The sequence below is a fragment of the Mustelus asterias genome, chromosome 13, assembly GCF_964213995.1.
Source record: "Mustelus asterias chromosome 13, sMusAst1.hap1.1, whole genome shotgun sequence".
Lineage (NCBI taxonomy): Eukaryota > Metazoa > Chordata > Chondrichthyes > Carcharhiniformes > Triakidae > Mustelus > Mustelus asterias.
This window is the reverse complement of record NC_135813.1, coordinates 6,471,065-6,492,515: the sequence shown is the minus strand read 5'-3', so window position 1 is coordinate 6,492,515 and position 21,451 is coordinate 6,471,065. Positions and strand designations below refer to the sequence as shown.

Below are 21,451 nucleotides of genomic sequence, written 5' to 3'. Positions count from 1 at the left end.
GCCTGTTAGGGTACACTGAGAGAGAATTTGGGATACACCAAGGGATAATTCCCGCTGCCTCGGCAAAGCAGCCAGCATAATGAAGGACCCCACGCACCCCGGACATTCTCTCTTCCACCTTCTTCCATTGGGAAAAAGATACAAAGTTCTGAGGTCACGTACCAACCGACTCAAGAACAACTTCTTCCCTGCTGCCATCAGACTTTTGAATGGACCTACCTCACACTAAGTTGATCTTTGGCATATCCACTACAACTCTCACCAACTTTTACGGATGCACCATAGAAAGCATTCTTTCTGGTTGTATCACAGCTTGGTATGGCTCCTGCTCTGCCCAAGACCACAAGAATCTACAAAGGTTGTGAACGAAGCCCAGTCCATCATGCAAATCTGCCTCCCATTCATTCATAGAATCATAGAATTCCTACAGTGCAGAAGGAGGCCATTTTGTCCATCGAGTCTGCACTGACCATAAGCCCACTCAGGCCCTATCCCTTAACCCCAAGTGTTGCCCTGAGACTAAGGGGTGATTTTACCATGGCCAATCCACCTAACCCGCACATCTTTGGACTGTGGGAAGAAACTGGAGCACCCGGAGGAAACCCACGCAGACGTGGGGAGAATGTGCAAACTCCACACAGTCACCTGAGGCCGGAATTGAACCCGTGTCTCTGGCGCTGTGAGGCAGCAGTGCTAATCACTGTGCCACCGTGCCACCCTTGACTCCATCAATTGACTCCGTCTACACTTCCCACAATCTCGGAAAAGCCGCCAGCATAATCAAGAACCCCACGCACCCCAGACATATTCTCTTCCACGTTCTTCTATCATGAAAAAGATACATATATCTGAGGACACGTACCAACTGACTCAAGAACAGCTTCTTCCCTGCTGCCATCAGACTTTTGAATGGACCTACCTTACATTAAGTTGATCTTTCTCTACAACCTAGCTATGACTGCAACACGACATTCTCTCCTCTATGAACGGCATGCTTTGTCTGTATAGCGCGCAATAGTCACTGTATGCTAATACATGTGACAATAATAAATCAAATCAAAATCAAGAATTTAGCATGGCCAATGCACCTAACCAGCACATCTTTCAGAGTCCCTTCTCTGAAGGACATTAGTGAACCAGATGGGTTTTTGTGACAACCCAATTGTCCCCATTATTGACACTAGCTTTTTATTCCAGATTTAATGTTTTATTCCAGATTTGGTAAAACATGGGGCTAACCCGCTGAACGCCACTTGTGTGAGGCAAGGCTGAGAATAGGAATTTCCACATGCCATCTGCCATTCAAACAAAATCCAGAAAAGGAGGGCAAATTGGGATCACCTTCATGATGCTGAACCGCACATCCAGTTCTCTGTGGCACAGAGGACCATAGGCATCGTTTTCCATTAGGGAGAGATAATTGGTTATATCGAGCTTCCGGGGCACTATTCCACAAGCATGGGGCACAGGATCATAGAATCCCTCCAGTGCAGGAGGAGGCCATTTGGCCCATCAAGTCTGTACTGACCGCAATCCCACCCAGGTCCTATTCCTGTAATCCCACACATTTACCCTTGTAATCCCCCTGACACTAAGGGTCAATTTACCCTGGCCAATCAACCTAGCCCGCATATTTTGGACTGTGGGAGGAAACCGGAGCACCCGGAGGAAACCCACGCACACTCGGGGAGAAAGTGCAAACTCTATGCAGTGACCCGAGCCGGAATTGAACCTGTGTCCCTGCAACTGTGAGGCAGCAGTGTTAACCACTGTGCCACCGTGCCGCCCTTATGGCATGGCAAGGGGGTAGGTGTCTACGAGCCAACTCAGTTTTAAAGTTTTTAATTTAAAGTTTATTTTATTAGTGTCGTAAGTAAGCTTACATTAACACTGCAATGAAGTTACTGTGAAAATCCCCTAGTCGCCACACTCCAGTATCTGTTTGGGTACATTGAGGGAGAATTTAGCATGGCCAATGCGCCTAACCAGCACATCTTTCAGGCTGTGGGAGGAAACCGGAGCACCCGGAGGAAAATCGCACAGACACGGGGAGAATGTGCAGACTCCGCACAGAGAGTGGCCCAAGCCAGGAATCGAACCCAGGTCCCTGGCACTGTGAGGCAGCAGTGCTAACCATTGTACCACCATGCCACCCCCCCATAGTTGATATGGGTATTGAACCTGACACCATTGGCATCATTCTGCATCACATTCTAGCAAGGAAGCCAATAGAGCTAACCCACCCCCACTCACCATCACTAGAAAAGCAAGTAAGCATTTCCCAGATCTTCCCACCAACCCCTCAGCTGAGCAGGCAAGAGCAAGTTACAGGCCGAGGTACATTTGCAGTGTCTTCTTCTTTGGCAATCCCTCAGGTTCAAGAGGGACTTTCTTCCACTCCGGGGAGGTGGGTTCTGCGGTGGCCGATCTTGGAGCCGCGGACTCTGCCACAGGTTTGGCAGGCGGTGTTTGAGACACTCTGGATTCTGCACTCTCCGCTGTTTATGTTTGGTCTGTGTGCTCCATCCACTGACGTTCGAGGTGATTGGTGCCTTCACAGAGGCTTCTTTTCCAGTTTGTGATTGTGATGTGTTGATGGGGATGTTGGGTTTATTTAGGGTGGTTTTCAGTGCAGCGTTTCCTCTGCCTTCCTAGTGATCGCTTGCCATTGCGGAGCTCGGAGTAGAACATTTGTTTCGGGAATCTTGTGTCGCACGTGCAGACAATGTGGCCCGCCCATTGCAGCTGGTTGAGCATGGCCAGTGTATCGTTATTGGGGATACTGGCCTGGGAGAGGACACACACAGTACATCTAGCCTGTCGGTGCCTTTGCAGGATTTTGCGGAGGCAATGTTGGTGATATCTCTCCCAGGATTCGAGGTGTCTGCTGTACATTGTCCACGTTTCCGAAGCATACAGGAGACCAGGGACCACGGTTGCTCTGTAGACCATGAGCTTGGTGCTGGATCTGAGGTCTTGGTCTTCGAACATTCAGTTCCTCAGGTGTCTGAAGACTGCATTGGCGCATTGGAGTCAATGCTGGATTTCATCGTCAATCTCTGCTCATGCTGGAGGAGGCTCCCGCGGTAGGGGAAATGATCCCGGGGCTCACCATGGTCCTTGATAGTTGGGGGGCAGTTTGTGTGGCAGGAGCTGGCAGGTAGAGAACCTTTGTTTTCTGGAAGTTTAGTCTGAGGCTCTTTCTCTCATATCCCTCAGTGAATGTGTCACTGAGGAGGCAGCAGCAAGCAACAGGCTGAGGTATATTTATAGTCAGTTGGTCTTCCCGGCGATGTTTTTGATTTGATTTATTGTCACATGTATTGGCATAGAGTTAAAGTTAAACAGTTAAAGTTTATTTATTAGTAACAAGTAGGCTTACATTCACACTGTAATGAAGTTGTGGTGAAAATCCCCAAGTCACCACACTCCGACGCCTGTTTGGGTGTACTGAGGGAGAATTTAGCATGGCCAATGCACCTAACCAGCACATCATTGGATTGTGGGAGGAAACCCCACGCAGACACAGGGAGAATGTACAAACTCCACACAATGACCCAAGCCAGGAATTGAACCTGGGTCCCTGGCGTTGTGAGGCAGCAGTACTAACCACTGTGCCACCCAGAAAAGTATTGTTTCTTGCACGCTATACAAAGCATACCGTTCATGGACAAGTGCTGAATGTGTTACAGTCATAGCTAGAGTGTAAAGAAAGATTAACTTAATGCGAGGTGGGTCCATTCAAAAGTCTGACAGCAGCAGGGAAGAAGCTGTTCTTGAGTCGGTTGGTACATTTCCTCAGACTTTTGTATCTCTTCCCTGCCAGAAGAAGGTGGGAGAGAGTATTTTGATTTGTAGTGCTCTATCTGAAGGTACCACCCAAAGTGGCGTGGGTTCACATAGGGGCTGTAGCAACACCAACTGAATGGAGAGCAGGGAGATCTGACAGGAGGATGGAAGCTACTGTACTTACTCACAATGTGCTCCCCACTGCAATTAAATTTCCTCTCCTTATTGGCTGGTTAAGACAACACGTCGGTTTACTCATTAAATAACAACAAATACTTGAGCTGTTGTTTTCTTTGCCAGGTTTCCAGTTGCAATGAAAGCTTCAAACTCTCCATTGCTATATTATACTCTGTACATCTCACGTTTATTACAATATGTAGTTTCTTGCATATTCACGCCATCAGATTTTAAGTTTGATCTCCACAATCCAGTGCCATTCTTAATCTCAAACTGCAATTATTACTCAATTTAACTTCTATACAAAATAATATTGATAAAGAAATTGTGATAAGATTAACAGCCCAACTTTTTGGAGGGGCTCCTGAGCCCTTGATTTTGACTCAGATGGGATGAGTGCCAACTGAGGCAATCTTTGAACGGACTTTACCATCCCATGCCTGGTTTACCTTTGGGCTGATACGGCAACCTCTAATTTGCAAGATTGAATTTTAACTTTAACGTTTACCACCTCCACGGTAGCCCAGTGGTTAGCATTTCTGCCTCACAGCGCAAGGGACCCAGGTTCAAGTCCAGCCTCAGGTCACTGTCTGTGTGGAGTTTGCACATTCTCCCCACGTCCGCATGGGTTTCCTCCGGGTGCTCCGGTTTCCTCCTACACTCCAAAGATGTGCAAATTAGGCTGATTGGCCATGCAAAATTGTCCCCGAGTGTCAGGGGGATTAGCAGGGTAAACATGTGGGGTTACAGGAATAAGGCCTGGGTGGGATTGTGGTCGGTACAGACTCAATGGGCTGAATGGCCTCCTTCCGTACTGTAGGGATTCTATGAAATACAGATGCAATTTGCAAAAAATTTCCAGAATTAAAACCAATCAGGAAAAAGAACCCATTTTCACATCTTAGAATTTAATTTTTTTTTAAATGTCACAAGTATAAAAAGTTTTAATACACATTTTGTATTTCACCTTCTATTGGATTATTCAGATAACTGGACACTACAACATGGCAACAAAAACAGAAAATTCTAGAAATTCTCAGCAGGTCTGACAGCATCCGAGGAGAGAGAATAGAGCCAACGTTTCGAGTCGGAGGCTGATTGAAGGGTCATCCACACTCGAAGGGTGGGATTTTCTGGCTTTGGGGCGAGTGTGGCCGGGAAAACACGGCATCGGAATTTTCCCATCCCGCCCTCCACGGGGATCGTAGTGGACGGGACTCAGACCATGCAATGGTTTGTTGACCTTGGGCGGGACTTTCAGGCTTTGGGGGGGGGGGGGGGGGTGCGAGTGTGGCCGGAAAATCCCGCCCGAGGTCAACTGCCCTTTGCCATGGCCAGTGTCCTGTCCACTACGATTCCCGTGGCGGGCGGATAGGGGAAAATTCCGCTGAGATGTTAGCTCGATTCTCTCTCCACAGATGCTGTCAGACCTGGTGAGATTTAGCAGCATTTTGTTTTTGCTTCAGATTTCCAGCATCCGCAGTAATTTGTTTTTTTACGAGTGTAGCACACCAGGTTATCTACCCCCGAGATATTTTGTATATTGTTGAAAATAGACGCGAGATTCACCCGCGAGAGAGGAGTACCACTGTTTAAATTCAACTTGATCGAAACATAAAAATGCATCACAATTCTACTTCTATGTTCCAATCTGCAAAAAAGCTCCCTCGGAATGTTTTGGAGAAGGCGAATGGAAAAATGTCATTCAGAAACTGAAGGGTTAGCTCTGCATAAAGCTTTTCCCTGGATCCGCATTGCAAGGAACGAGAAACTGAATGTCCAAGGCACGGCTGGGGCCATCACGGCGACGAGAGGGGGAGGGGGAAAACAATCCGCCTCTCCTGGGGTGTAAAGTCACAGATTTTGAAAGCGAGGTGCACGAAATAAGGATGCTGACTCGAGGTTAGGTCTTCCCGACAAAGTGTCTGATTAGCAGGCTTTGCAAAGATGCCTCATTATAAATTTTCAACCAATTACTTCGCCACTGTGTAAACAGTGCGGCATTCCCGATTCCTAAAAAGCAGCTTGATCTCATCTCAAGAACAACCTGTGGCACACCCAGATTGGGTGGAGATGGCAGCACTGCACTCCCTGTCCGCTCCCCCTCCAAGCCAAGCTGATCGTAAATTTCATCAACCGCAGCCAAGAATCAACGGCCTCCTTCAATTTTAATTATTTCTATGTATATACATGTATTAAAAAAAAGTGTCCAGTGTAGAAAAGTATTTTCCAATTTTTTTTTTTAAAAAAAACACACGCCCACATTACAAGTAAAAGTCCAATTTGGTGGCCACAGTTTTGCAGCCTTTGTCCGAATAGATCTTTTCCCTCTCTGGAAAGTACGTCATTTCGTCGGCGATTTCGGTCATGATTTGCTCGTCCTCCTCGTAGCCCCGCGCTTTCAGTTCTTCCCGCACGCACAGCTTCACGTGTTTGTACTCGAGGGGAAGGAAAGGGACAAAGTAGTCGATCAGGTTTTTGTCAATGAGGCTGGTGTGCCAGAATCCACCTGTCCAAAAATAAAACAACAGAAGAATCGGTTACCAGAATTGAAGATTCACCGATCGTCAGCAGGCAAAATTTCTCAATCTTATTGAGTTTCATCCACAGGCCTATGACCATCCATCCACAACCCACAAGCATGGCAAAGCCTCAATTCTAATTTTTAAAAAATCCCTACAGTGCATAAGGAGACCATTCGGCCCATCGAGCCGGCACTGACAACAATCTCAACCCAGGCCCTATCCCCATAACCCCACGTATTTAGCCTGCTAGTCCCCCCCGACCCTAAGGGGCAATTTAGCATGGCCAATCAACCTAACCCGCACATCTTCAGACTGTGGGAGGAAACCGGAGCACCCGGAGGAAACCACGCAGACACGGGGAGAATGGGCAGACTCCACACAGACAGTGACCCAGTCCAGGTCCCTGGTGCTGTGAGACAGCAGTGCTAACCACTGTGCCACCCCCAAATGGTTTGATTGGAACATTGTAAAGATCTTTGTTAAGACTTATACATTATCAGGATTGTTTGTTTCTTGTTTGAAATTGATAAAAGTTCTTGTTAATTTTCTTACTATACATGTTAATTAAATTCTTAAATAAACATTGTTTGACAAAAGCTCCCTAGTGGGTCACTTGAATCATACCTGAAGTGAAACATCTCATGCTTATCCTAGACAAATTCAAGATGTAAAACTTATGATTCTGGCAGGCTTCATAAAGCACTCTGGGGTTTCTAACCTGAACCATAAGAAATGTCAGAGCTGGCTCAAGGGGCCGAATGGCCTACTCCCGCTCTTACTCCTTATAAAAATCAACCTTTTTAACCAAGCCTTTGGTCACCTGAACTAACCTACCTTTACTTGGCTCGATGTCAAATTTTATTTATTAATATTCCAGTGAAGCACCTCAGGACATGTTACATGAAAGGTGCTATATAAATGCAAGTTGCTGTTGATGCAGAGCGCTCCCCCACTCAACTATTAGGACAGGTGGCAAAGGAAGAGAGGGGAAATCCCCCCATCCCACTGATACTGCTCAGGGGGACACAATCTCAACAGTGAGAGCCTGTCTCTACTCAGTAAAGAGGTAGGAGGGAGGCCCATTGACCAAGATGGATTTAAAATCTAATCGGGCCCTTCCGTTCTCCATCTGAGAGGAGGAATGGAGACGATCTGTCTTTTAAACAACCCCTCCCCATTAAGCTCAGTGCGCAGATGATAATGGGGCTTGTGTACCAGAATCCACCTATCCATAAATAAACGCATCAGTTACCTAGAATCATAGAATCCCTACAGTGCAGAAGGAGGCCATTCAGCCCATCAAGCCTGCACCAACAACAATCCCACCCAGGCCCCATCCCCGTAGCCCCACATATTTACCCTGTTCGTCCCCCTGACACTAAGGGGCAATTTAGCATGGCCAATCCACCTAACCCGTACATCTTTGGACTGGGAAGAAACCAGAGGAAACACACGCAGACCTGAATGAACCCGATAGGCCCCATTGTCAGAAAAAACACATCTCGTTTACGAATATCCTTTGGGGAAGGAAATCTGCTGTCCTTACCCGGTCTGGCCTACATGTGACTCCAGATCCACAGCAATGTGGTTGACTCTCAACTGCCCTCGGGCAACTAGGGATGGGCAACAAATGCTGGTCAGCCAGCGTCGCCCATGTCCCATAAATGAATTTTTTAAAAAGCGGGCAGCACGGTGGCACGGTGGTTAGCACTGCTGCCTCACAGCGCCAGGGACCCGGGTTCAATTCCCGACTTGGGTCACTGTGCGAAGTCTGCACATTCTCCCCGTGTCTGTGTGGGTTTCCTCCCACACTCCAAAGACGTGCGGTTTAGGTGGATTGGCTATGGTAAATTGCCCCTTAGTGTCAGAAAGACAAGCTAGGGTAAATGCATGGGGTTACGGGGATAGGGCCTGGGTGGGATTGTGGTTGGCACAGACTTGTTGGGCCGAATGGCCTCCTTCTGCACTGTAGGATTCTATGATTCTACAAAGTTTCCAAATTCCATTTGCGGTCAGCATTGAATTAGTCTTCAGCCAAACAGCATCGCAAACTCGACGATTAGTCTCAGTGAGTCTGGGCTCGTTCAAGAATAAGGGGCTTGGCCATTTTCCCAATTTCCTATCGCCCTCAGTGGTCAAATATGTACAGGTGCAGGGGCTGTGCTGAGGGAAACCCCCTTATTATCAGCATCTGAACCCCCAGGTGAGGAAATGCCATGTGAACAAGATGCTGGAAGGCTACTGGACCCACTGGAACAGCACCAGCATATTCAGGAGAGAGTGGCAAAAGGTTCTGTTAACTGAATAGAATCGGCAAGGTTTACACTCTGAAAATATCCAGCAGCATCTTTATAATACCGAGGTTGCCAACAATGTGAATTTTCTCTTGTTTCTCTGCTCCCACAGCACATTCGCCACTCGTAAGCAAACAATGCCTGGCACTCAGATTGCGTAGAGGTGACATTATGAACCAGTTCAGCCCATCCCAAACCCAACTAAAACGTAGCAAACACACTCACTCTTCTTGTTGTTGAAGACTTCAATGGATACTTTGCTCTCGAGGTCTTTTAGGGAAATATTTTCCCTTTTGTTTCCTTTCTGCCAAACGTCCAGTGTAATCTCAGTTATTCTCTCTCCTCCTGCATTGCTGTTTACAATGGGGGGAAAATAAAGTTAGAACCAACAGTGGAAAAAGGTGGACTAGAACGGAACCAAAGTCATAAATGTTTGTGTGGTTTGAACATAAGAACTAGGAGCAGGAGTAGGCCGTCTGGCCCCCCCGAGCCTGCTCCGCCATTCAATAAGATCATGGCTGATCTTTTCGTGGGCTCGGCTCCACTTACCCGCCCGCTCGCCATAACCCTTAATTCCTTTACTGTTCAAAAATCTATGGTTTGCGTCCATGGTGCATTGTCCCTCCTCATCCCCAACACATCCCCACACCAACTAGAATCTCTTCTTCATTATTGGCTGCAGTGACTTAAGCACAGCATCTAGGCCAACACTTCATTATGGTACAGAGGGAGCGCTGCACTGTCGGATATGCCATCTTTCGGATGAGGCATTAAATCCAAGCTCTTTCAGCGAGACTCGGGTGGCACGGTGGCACAGTGGTTAGCACTGCTGCCTCACAGCGCCAGGGACCTGGGTTCGATTCCCGACTTGGGTCACTGTCTGTGTGGAGTCCGCGCGTTCTCCCCGTGTCTGTGTGGATTTCCTCCGGGTGCTCCGGTTTCCTCCCACAGTCCGAAAGACGTGCTGGTTAGGGTGCATTGGCCATGCTAAATTCTCCCTCGGTGTACCCGAACAGGTGCCGGAGTGTGGCAACGTGGGGATTTTCACAGTAATTTCATGCAGTGCTAATGTAAGCCTACTTGTGACACTAATAAATAAACTTTCAATGTAATTCATGGCACGAGCAGAGCAGGGGAGTTATCCAGCATTCTGGGCAATATTTATCCCTCAATCAACATCAATAAAACAGATTATCGAGTCATCATTACAGTGCTGTTTGTGGTAAAGAGCTGTGCACAAACTTCCTGCTGTGTTGATTACATTAAAACAGTGACCGGACTTAAAAAATACACCATTGACTAAACAGCACTCTGGGATATCGACAGTATAACAGCACAACGTAAACACTCATTCTTTTATGGTTGCCAGAATATATTATCAAGGTGCTATCTGAATAATTGTAATTCAATTTATGTTCAGTTTTCTGACAGTAAGAAATCTCACAACACCAGGTTAAAGTCCAACAGGTTTATTTGGAATCATGAGCTTTCGGAGCGCTGCTCCTTCATCAGGTGAGTGGAGAGATGGGTTTCACAAACACGGCATATATGGACAAAGACACAATTGCAAGATAATGGTTGGAAAGCGGGTCTTTACAGGTAATCAAGTCTTTACAGGTACGAACAGTGCGAGTGGAGAGGGGGATAATCACAGGTTAAAGAGGCCTGAATTGTCTCAAGCCAGGACAGTTGTTCATCAGGTTGACTCACCTGATGAAGGAGCAGCGCTCCGAAAGCTCGTGATACCAAATAAACCTGTTGGGACTTTAACCTGATGTTGAGAGACTTCTTACTGTGCCTACCCCAGTTCAAAGCCGGCATCTCCACATCAACTTTCTAAAGTTTTAATTGCTTTGTTGGCTGCTGCTCTACAATGGACCTGCACGTGAAAACTTATTTTTCCCAGATTTCCTTCAACTTTATCTGCAGCGGTTTCTGCATCATAAATTGAGTAAATGCACCAACAGGTCTTTCCTTAGACATGCAATACTGTTAATATACTGTATCCAGGAAAAATGCAACTCAAGTGGATACACGAACAGCAAACAATATTGATTGAAATAGCAGAGTTACACACAGAGCATTCGGGCAGACAGCTCTGCTTTGAGCTTCTTGTACATCTTCCTTGGAAATGGAGTGATTACTATTGATGATGTGGAAGAGATGGATGAGTTAAGGTAAGTAGATGATAAAAACAAAACTGCAAAAATGTATGTAACAGTCTGTAATTATGAATGTCGTGTCAAAATATTGCGATGAATGTGTTTTGCAGCATGGTGGCACAGTGGTTAGCACTGCTGCCTCACAGTGCCAGGGACCCAGGTTCGATTCCAGACTGCCTGTGTGGAGTCTGCATGTTCGCCCTGTTTCTGTGTGGGTTTCCTCCGGGTGCTCCGGTTTCCTCCCACAGTCCAAAGATGTGCAGGTTAGGTGGATTGGCCATGCTAAATTGCCCCTTAGTGTCCCAAAGATGAGGTTAGGTTAGGTGGATTGGCCATGCTAAATTGCCCCTTAGTCCCCCAAGATGTGTAGGTTAGGGGGATTAACAGAGTTACAGGAATGGGGTGGGCCTGGGTGAGTTGCTCTTTCGGAGAGTCGGTGCAGACTCAATGGGCCGAAAGGCCTCCTTCTGCACTGTAGGGATTCTATACTTGGCTGCATTAAAGTGAGCAGGCCGAACCACTTACATTTTCTTTGTAAAGCAATGGATTAAGTCAGTGACTGACTGCATCCACATGACAAACAATAGATAATAAATACCATGAATCTAGAGTTACCTCAGGAAGATGAAGATGGCGTTCCGGTACACCACACCGTCAATATTATCATAGTAGTCCAGGTAAGGCTTGATGGCATCAATGAGGCCTGCTTGCATTTTGTCCATCTCATCAAAAATGAACATGGACCTGCCGCACAGGGTAACGTTACCGCGAATCCATTTCTGGAGCAGCTCCTGTGGGGAAGTATTTACTTCTGAATAAAGATGCATTTTCACAGAAGTGACGTTCCTTTTCCCGACACTCCATCCCAATCCCCACCCCCAACACAAACACCACAGTTTCACACAGCGTGATTGACATGATAGCATGTTGACTCCAGTCAGAATCTATTGCTATTACAGCACTGTACAGAATGTGATTGTTGTCGTGGCAGCTGTGGTGAATGCGGCGTGCCACCCAGCTCCTAACATACACAGGGTACAATGTATAAAAGCAAATTACTGCGGATGCTGGAATCTGAAACCAAAAGAGAAAGTACTGGAAAATCTCAGCAGGTCTGGCAGCATCTGTAAGGAGAGAAAAGAGCTGACGTTTCGAGTCCAGATGACCCTTTGTCAAAGAATTGTCAACTTGCTGCCGTCCTTTGTCGAAGCTTTGACAAAGGGTCACCCGGACTCGAAACGTCAGCTCTTTTCTCTCTCCTTACAGATGCTTTCAGACCTGCTGAGATTTTCCAGCATTTTCTCCAGAAGGTACAATGTGATTGTTAAGGTGGAACTCCAACCCTGAAATGTGAGCATAGGAGGTCGTCAATTTGGTCCATTTGCTTGTGTTGCATTTAGTTCCACAACACAATAACCTAAACAAAGTTCCCTGTTTTGCTACTTTGGGTGTTCAATTTTGTTTGTGTGTCTTGGGAGGGGACCTGGGCGCCACTGTCCTGGAGAAGGTGGTAGCCAGCAACATTCTTGAATTGCTACAGTCCATCTGGTGTAAATACAGCCGCAATGTAGGATTCTAACCTACGCTGAAGGGACAGTGAAGCAATGACAATATGGTTCCAAGTCAGGATGTTGGGAATGCTACGCTTCAATTGTACAGGGCATTGGTGAGACCACATCTGAAACGGTGCATGCAGTTTTGAAGGATGTAAATGTGTTGGAGGTAGTTCAGAGGTTTAATAAGTTGATACCTGGAACGAGTGGGTTATCTTATGAGCAACAGTTGGACAAAGTGGGCTTGTTTCTACCGGAGTTTAGAAGAGTGAGGGGGGTGACTTGATTGAAATATACAAGATGTGCAGGTTAGGTGGATTGGCCGTGCTCGATTGCCCCTTAGTGTCAGGGGCATTGAATAGGTGGGGTTACGGGGATGGGATTGTTGGTACAGGCTCAATGGGCCAAATGGCCTCCTTCTGCCCTGTGGGGGTTCTACGATTCTAAGATCCTGAATGGTCCCAACAAGGTGGATTTGGAAAGGATGTTTCCTCGTGGGCGAGTCCAGAACTGGGGGCACGGTTTAAAATGAGAGGTCACCCTTTTGAGACAGAAATGAGAATTTTTTTCTCTGAGGGTCACGAGACTTTGGAATACTCTGCCTGAGATGGGGCTGGATTTCCACCTCTCTCTCTCTCACCTTCACATAGTCCATCTCCAACCTTTCTCATCCCCTCTTTGGCCTGTCTCCACTTCTGATGATAGGCTGATCACCAATATTCATTACAAACCCAAGACTCCCACAGCTACCTGGTGCACAGCTTCTCACACCATGCTTCCTGTAAGGACTTCCATTCCCCACCTCCGGCACATCTCTTCTGATGATGCCACCTTTGAAAATGGTGCTTCTGACCTGCCTGCCTTTTTCCTTAACTGAGGACCCCCCCCCACCCCAGTCCTCACCTGTGGTGACAGGGCACTCAAAAGGGTTTGACCCATTTCCCGTACCACTGCCCTCACCCCTACCCCATCCAGAACCATGATAGGGTCCCCCTTGTCCTCACTTTCCATCCCACCAGTCTCCGCATTCAAAGGATCATCCTCCATCATTTCCTCCAACTCCAGCATAATGTTACCTGAAAAACATCTTCCGCTCACCATCCCCATGTCAGCATTCTGCAGGGACCACTGCCTCGGTGACATCCTGGTCCACTCTTCCATCACGCCCAACTCCCTATCCCCTTCCCACGGCACCTTGCCTTGCAATCGCAGAAGGTGCAATACCCGCCCCTTTCCCTCCTCCCCCCTCACTACTCGAAGTCCCAAACACACCTTTCAGGTGAAGCAACATTTCACTGGCACCTCCTTCAATTTAGTTCATTGTATCCGCTGCTCCCTGGGGCGGCACAGTGGTTAGCACTGCTGCCTCGCAGCACCAGGGACCCAGGTTCGATTCCCGGCTTGGGTCACTGTCTGTGTGGAGTCTGCACGTTCTCCCCCGTGTCTGCGTGGGTTTCCTCCGGGTGCTCCGGTTTCCTCCTACAGTCTGAAAGACGTGCTGGTTAGGGTGCATTGACCCGAACAGGCGCCGGAGTGTGGCGACTAGGGGAATTTCGCAGTAACTTCATTGCAGTGTTAATGTAAGCCTACTTGTGACTAATAAATGAAGTTGAACTTTTTTCAATGCAGTCTCCTCTCTATTGAAGAGTCTAAACGCAGGCTGGGTGAACACTTTGCGGGACACCTTCGCTCAGTCCGCAAGCGTGACCCCAACCTTCCTGTTGCTGCCATTTTAACTCTGCACCTTGCTCTCATGCCCACATGTCCATCCCTGGCCTGCTGCAATGCTGCAGTGAAGCCCAGCACAAACTGGAGGAACAGCATCTCATCTTCCGACTGGGCACTTTGCAGCCCTCGGGACTCGGCATTGAATTCAGGAGCTTTAGACTGTGGTCTTTCTCCACCATCTTTAAATATTCCATCCATGCATTGCCTCAATGCAACCCCCCCTCCCTCCCACACCACGCTGTCTTTTGTTTTTAAAATTGCTACATTTTGTTTATAATCTCTCTCAGTTAAACTTTAAAATCAAACACATTCTCCTTCTCTTCAGTTCTGATGAAGAGCAAAAAGGACTCGAAATGTTAACTCTGCATTCTAGCCTTACAGATGCTGCCAGACCTGCTGAGTTTTTCCAGCATCTTCTGCTTTTGTTGTAGATAAATTCTTGCTAGGCATGGGAATCAAAAGGTTATTGGAGGGAGGTGGGAGTAGAATCCCTACAGTGCCATTCGGCCCATCGAGTCTGCACTGACAACAATTCCACCCAGGTCCCATCCTTGTAAACCCATGTAATCCCCCCTGACGCTAAGGGGCAATCCCACCCAGACCAGTTCCCTGTAACTCCAAGTATTTACCCCGCTAATCCCCATAACCTACACATCTTGGGACACTAAGGGGCAATTTATCATGGCCAATCCACTTAACCTGCACATCTTTGGATTGTGGGAGGAAACCGGAGCACCCGGAGGAAACGCACGCAGACACGGGGAGAATGTGCAAACTCCACACAGACAGTGAGCTGAGGCCGGAATTGAACCCGGGTCCCTGGCGCTGTGAGGCAGCAGTGCTAACCACTGTGCCACCCTATATGGAATCTGAAACACTAACAGATCAGCCATGATCTTATTGAATAGTGGAGCAGGTTAGAGGGGCCGCATGGCCTATTTTTGCTCCAATTTTGTGCATTTGTATGTGTGACTTGGAGTAGAACTTGCAGGTGCTGGTGTTCCCATGTGTCTGCTGCCCTTGTCCTTCTAGACGTTAGAGGTGGCAGGCTTTGAAGGCGCTATTGCAAGAGCCTTGGAAAGTTGCTGCATTTTACATAGGATTACATTACATATATGACACAAACAGACCATTCACCCGACCAGAGTTTATGTTCACTCAACCCTCCTCCTGTCTTTCATCTAAATTAATCAGCATTAGCCTCCATTTCCTTCTCCCTCGAGCTTGTTTAGCTTCCCTTAAATGTATCTACACTCTTCCCTTCAGCCACTGTATCATAGAATCCCTACAGTGCAGAAGGTCATCATTCGGCCCATCGAGCCTGCACCGACAACAATCCCACCCTATCCCCGTGACCCTATGTATTTACTCTGCTAGTCCCCTTGACTTTGAGGAACAATTTATCACGGCCAATCCACCTAACCTCTCATCTTTGGAGTGTGGGGGGAAACCAGAGCACCCGGAGGAAACCCACGCAGACACGGGGAGAACATACAAACTCCACACAGACATTCACCCTGGAGCAGCGAGTTCCACATTCTCATTGCTCTCTGGGTAAAGAAGTTTGTTCTAAAGAATTCCCTGTTAAAAAGAATTCCCTGTTAGATTTCATCATTTTATACTGACAGTTTCTTGCTAAGCTCTTCCCCAGAAAGGGAAACATTCTCTCTGTCTCCACTTCACCAAAACCTTTCAGAATTTTGAAGACCTCTAAAATATTAAGTTTATTTATTAATGTCACAAGTAGGCTTACATTAACACTGCAATGAAGTTATTGTGAAAATCCCCCAGTTGCCACACTCCGGCGCCTGGGAGAATTTAGCATGGCCTATGCATCTAACCAACATGTCTTTTGGACTGTAGGAGGAAACTGGAGCATAGAATCATAGGTACCCTACAATGCAGAAGGAGACCATTCAGCCCATCAAGCCTGCACCGACAACAACCCCAGCCATGCCCTATCCCTGTAACCCCACATATTTACCCTGCTAATCCCCCTGTCACTAAGGGGCAATTTAACATGACCAATCGACCTAACCTGCACATCTTTGGACTGTGGGAGGAAGCCGAAGCACCCAGTGGAACCCCACTAACCACTGTGCCAACGGCTGCCCATGTTGGCACTTCACAGTTTTTGATTAATTCTCATCATGTGACAAATTTAATATTCACGTCATACTCATTGATTTATTTTACAATGTACAGGGTAAAATTGGCAACATTCTCATAATATAACATATTGTGTTATGATCACTATTGCCTAGATTAGTGGTCTTCAACTTTTTATCCCCCCCAGTGGCTTCACTTTTACAAAATGGCCACCCCTCACAATCCACTGACCAGGCAAGGTGCGGCATAGCTGCTACAGATTGTCATCCCGGGGAGAACGTGCAAACTCCACACAGACAGTGACCAGAGGCCAGAATTGAACCCAGGTCCCTGGCGCTGTGAGGCAGCAGTGCCAACCACTGTGCCACCATGCCATCCAATGTACAGTAAATCCTGTTAAGATTGCAATTGTAGCAGCAATACCGCAGCTTGCCTGGTCAGTGGGTCGCGAGGGGGGGGGGGCCATTTTTGTAAAAGTGAAGCCACTGGGGGAGAAAAAAGTTTGAAAACAGCTAATCTCGGCAATAGTGATCATAACACAATATGTTTTACGATTATGATAGCAAAGAACGCAAGTACGACATTGAAAAAAAGCTGATTTTGAAGGCCTGAGGACTTGTGAAAATAAAATTTGCAACGATATAGAACAACAAAGGGGAACATTTAAAAGAATGCTCAACAAGAGTGCTGGGAAAAAAATATCCTGCTAAAAGAAAAGAACAAACTAAATAGCAGTTTAATCAAACTGTAACATTACCTTATATTGGCTGAGATACTCAGGATGAGGGAAGTGCAAAGTGGAGACAAACTGATGAACATAGTCACTCTCCAACCCTTTTTTATAAATGTTCTCTGCGATTATTTTACTAATGAGGTTTTTGCCTGTCCCAGTCCAACCGTGTAGCGATAATGTTAAGGGCTTTTTAGGGTTTGGATTCATCAAGAAACCCCGGACAGCCTTCAAAACAACTTGCGTGGCAATATGTTGTCCGAACAGTTTGTTTTCCAAGTCCACTTGCAACCCTGGTTATGCAACAAAAAAAAAATTCAGATTATCACACAAACTAAAGCATTCTTTCAAAAGCAGAGTTTCACCATCATTATTCGTATCGATAGAAGTTCTTTAGCTCTAAGAATAGGTTCATACAGCACCAAAAGCGGTCATTCTGCCAGTCATCCCTGTGTCAACTCTTCGAAAGAGCAATCCAATTAGTCTTATACTCTTGGTTTTTCCCCACAGCCTTGCAATGTTTCCCCCCAACTCAAATATTAATCCAAGTCCCTTTTGAAAGTTACTATCGAATCTGCTTCTACCACTCTTTTTGGCAGTGGATTCCAGGTCATAAATCACTGGGTTAAAAAAATAAAGAAATTCTCATCTCCCTTGCTTCTTTTCCCCATTGCCTTAAATTTGTTTCCCTGCCAACAACCAGTGCCCCCCACCTCCCCCCCCACCCACCCCGTACCCCGTTACCTTCCATCTTGTTAGTGGAAGCAGTTTCTCCCTCTGTACTATATCAAAACTCCTTATAATTCTGAATATCTCCATTAAGTATTCCCATTAGCTTCTCTGCTCCTGAGACATAGGAGAGCATAAACCATGGTCTGGAATGGGGGGGGTGGGGGTGAGTTAATAGGTTGTAATGAACAAAGCATCGTAGCTGTGAGGGACAGCTCGGTGGATAGGATATTGGTATGTAGATAGGCTGGAAAATTGGGCGGGGATCCTGGATTCAGGATTCAATCCTGGACCGGGGAGCGGCGCGGGCTTGGAGGGCCGAAGGGCCTGTTCCTGTGCTGTATTGTTCTTTGTTCTTTGAAGGTGGGCTATGAGCATAACCAAACAACATATGGATGCAAACAGTGAATAAATATAACAAGTACATTAAAAAAAATGACTGCACTTCAAAAATACTTCATGAGTTGTCAGGTGCTTTCAGCATCTGGATGTCATTCGAGTTGATATATAAATGACACTGACACCACCCTACCCTGGACAGTGATCCACACCTGCGTCTGGGCTGTTAGAGTGGCACAGTGCCAGGGACCTGGGTTTGATTCCCGGCTCGGGTCACTGTTTGTGCAGAGTCTGCACGTTCTCCCCGTGTCCGCATGGGTTTCCTCCGGGTGTTCCGGTTTCCTCCCACAGTCTGAAAGACGTGCTGGTTAGGTGCATTGACCCGAACAGGCACCAGACTGCGGCGAATTTCACAGTAACTTCATTGCAGTGTTAATGTAAGCCTTACTTGTAACTAATAAATAAACTTGAACTTTATTGACCACACCCCCCTCCAGCCTGGACAGCGCCCCCTCCCATCCTCCAGCCTGGACAGCGCCCCCTCCCACTCTCCAGCCTGGACAGCGCCCCCTCCCATCCTCCAGCCTGGACAGCGCCCCCTCCCACTCTCCAGCCTGGACAGCGCCCCCTCCCACTCTCCAGCCTGGACAATGATCCCCCCACCCCGGTCTGGACATTGATCCCTGCCCCCAACCCGGCCACCACCCTGTGACCTGTACCCCAGGGCCGGGCAGTGTCCTGTACCCCAGGGCCGGGCAGTGTCCTGTACCCCCCGGGGCCGGGCAGTGACCTGTACCCCGGGGCCGGGCAGTGACCTGTGGCCGGGCAGTGACCTGTACCCCGGGGCCGGGCAGTGACCTGTACCCCCCGGGGCCGGGCAGTGACCTGTACCCCCCGGGGCCGGGCAGTGACCTGTACCCCCCGGGGCCGGGCAGTGACCTGTACCCCCCGGGGCCGGGCAGTGACCTGTACCCCCCGGGGCCGGGCAGTGTCCTGTACCCCCCGGGGCCGGGCAGTGTCCTGTACCCCGGGGCCGGGCAGTGACCTGTACCCCCCGGGGCCGGGCAGTGTCCTGTACCCCCCGGGGCCGGGCAGTGACCTGTACCCCGGGGCCGGGCAGTGTCCTGTACCCCGGGGCCGGGCAGTGACCTGTACCCCGGGGCCGGGCAGTGACCTGTACCCCGGGGCCGGGCAGTGACCTGTACCCCGGGGCCGGGCAGTGACCTGTACCCCGGGGCCGGGCAGTGACCTGTACCCCGGGGCCGGGCAGTGTCCTGTACCCCCCGGGGCCGGGCAGTGACCTGTACCCCGGGGCCGGGCAGTGTCCTGTACCCCCCGGGGCCGGGCAGTGTCCTGTACCCCCCGGGGCCGGGCAGTGTCCTGTACCCCGGGGCCGGGCAGTGACCTGTACCCCCCGGGGCCGGGCAGTGACCTGTACCCCCCGGGGCCGGGCAGTGTCCTGTACCCCGGGGCCGGGCAGTGACCTGTACCCCCCGGGGCCGGGCAGTGTCCTGTACCCCCCGGGGCCGGGCAGTGACCTGTACCCCGGGGCCGGGCAGTGTCCTGTACCCCGGGGCCGGGCAGTGACCTGTACCCCGGGGCCGGGCAGTGTCCTGTACCCCGGGGCCGGGCAGTGACCTGTACCCCGGGGCCGGGCAGTGTCCTGTACCCCAGGGCCGGGCAGTGACCTGTACCCCCCGGGGCCGGGCAGTGTCCTGTACCCCGGGGCCGGGCAGTGTCCTGTACCCCCCGGGGCCGGGCAGTGACCTGTACCCCGGGGCCGGGCAGTGACCTGTACCCCCCGGGGCCGGGCAGTGACCTGTACCCCGGGGCCGGGCAGTGTCCTGTACCCCGGGGCCGGGCAGTGACCTGTACCCCGGGGCCGGGCAGTGTCCTGTACCCCGGGGCCGGGCAGTGACCTGTACCCCGGGGCCGGGCAGTGACCTGTACCCCGGGGCCGGGCAGTGACCTGTACCCCGGGGCCGGGCAGTGACCTGTACCCCGGGGCCGGGCAGTGACCTGTACCCCCCGGGGCCGGGCAGTGACCTGTACCCCCCGGGGCCGGGCAGTGACCTGTACCCCCCGGGGCCGGGCAGTGACCTGTACCCCCCGGGGCCGGGCAGTGTCCTGTACCCCGGGGCCGGGCAGTGACCTGTACCCCCCGGGGCCGGGCAGTGACCTGTACCCCGGGGCCGGGCAGTGACCTGTACCCCGGGGCCGGGCAGTGACCTGTACCCCGGGGCCGGGCAGTGACCTGTACCCCGGGGCCGGGCAGTGTCCTGTACCCCCCGGGGCCGGGCAGTGACCTGTACCCCCCGGGGCCGGGCAGTGTCCTGTACCCCCCGGGGCCGGGCAGTGACCTGTACCCCCCGGGGCCGGGCAGTGACCTGTACCCCCCGGGGCCGGGCAGTGACCTGTACCCCGGAGCCGGGCAGTGACCTGTACCCCCCGGGGCCGGGCAGTGACCTGTACCCCCCGGGGCCGGGCAGTGTCCTGTACCCCCCGGGGCCGGGCAGTGTCCTGTACCCCGGGGCCGGGCAGTGTCCTGTACCCCGGGGCCGGGCAGTGTCCTGTACCCCCCGGGGCCGGGCAGTGTCCTGTACCCCCCGGGGCCGGGCAGTGTCCTGTACCCCCCGGGGCCGGGCAGTGTCCTGTACCCCCCGGGGCCGGGCAGTGTCCTGTACCCCCCGGGGCCGGGCAGTGTCCTGTACCCCCCGGGGCCGGGCAGTGACCTGTACCCCCCGGGGCCGGGCAGTGACCTGTACCCCCCGGGGCCGGGCAGTGACCTGTACCCCCCGGGGCCGGGCAATGACCTGTACCCCGGGGCCGGGCAGTGACCTGTACCCCGGGGCCGGGCGCTGTGCGGCGGGGTTTACCTGTGGAGTTGAGCTCCACCCAGCTGGGCTGGCAGCATTCCTGCAGCCAGCAGTACAGGGCGGGGAAGCTGCCAAGGAGGCCGGTCAGGCCGGTGGCCACCCCCACCGCGATGCCCATGCTGATGGGCTCCATGGCCGCGGCGGGGAGCGGGGCGGAGAGCAGCAGCAGCACGAACGGCAGCGCAACCCCGGACACCGGCTTCATCCCGCCGCCAGGCCCGGCCACAGCCGCCTGACTGCTTCCGGGGGGGAGCCGCCAGACCACTTCCGGGGGAGCCGCCGCCGTCACTTCCGCCCCGCTGGCAAATCGCCCTCTGCCCCGCAGCGGCCGCCACCTTTGTGCGGGGCAAGTGGTTGAAGCCAACACTGGGGGCACCCAGAGAATGTCCAAAGCCCATCCACACTGGGGTTCAATGATAAACATCTGGAAACAGAACAAT

General features: G+C 50.6%; 1 protein-coding gene across 1 annotated transcript; it reads right to left on the bottom strand.

Annotated features, from left to right (window-relative positions):
• Positions 1–6,117: 6,117 nt before the first annotated feature.
• Positions 6,118–21,255, bottom strand: tor1 (torsin family 1). The gene is made up of 5 exons (XM_078226256.1): positions 21,012–21,255; positions 17,095–17,360; positions 11,563–11,738; positions 9,011–9,138; positions 6,118–6,475 (listed from the first exon to the last, which is right to left on the bottom strand). Exons 1-5 carry the CDS (start codon positions 21,214–21,216, stop codon positions 6,231–6,233), a joined length of 1,020 nt encoding a protein of 339 aa, XP_078082382.1. The 5' UTR covers positions 21,217–21,255; the 3' UTR covers positions 6,118–6,230.
• Positions 21,256–21,451: the final 196 nt, after the last annotated feature.

Bases quoted from the DNA above. Each gene is read 5' to 3' on its own strand.
- tor1 (XM_078226256.1), bottom strand. From the start codon at position 21,216: ATGAAGCCGGTGTCCGGGGTTGCGCTGCCGTTCGTGCTGCTGCTGCTC. The intron at 17,361-21,011 runs GTAAACCCCGCC...TTGCATAACCAG, and splicing joins GGTGGAGCTCAACTCCACAG to GGTTGCAAGTGGACTTGGAA. The intron at 6,476-9,010 runs GTGAGTGTGTTT...ATTTTTGGACAG, and splicing joins AGTCTTCAACAACAAGAAGA to GTGGATTCTGGCACACCAGC.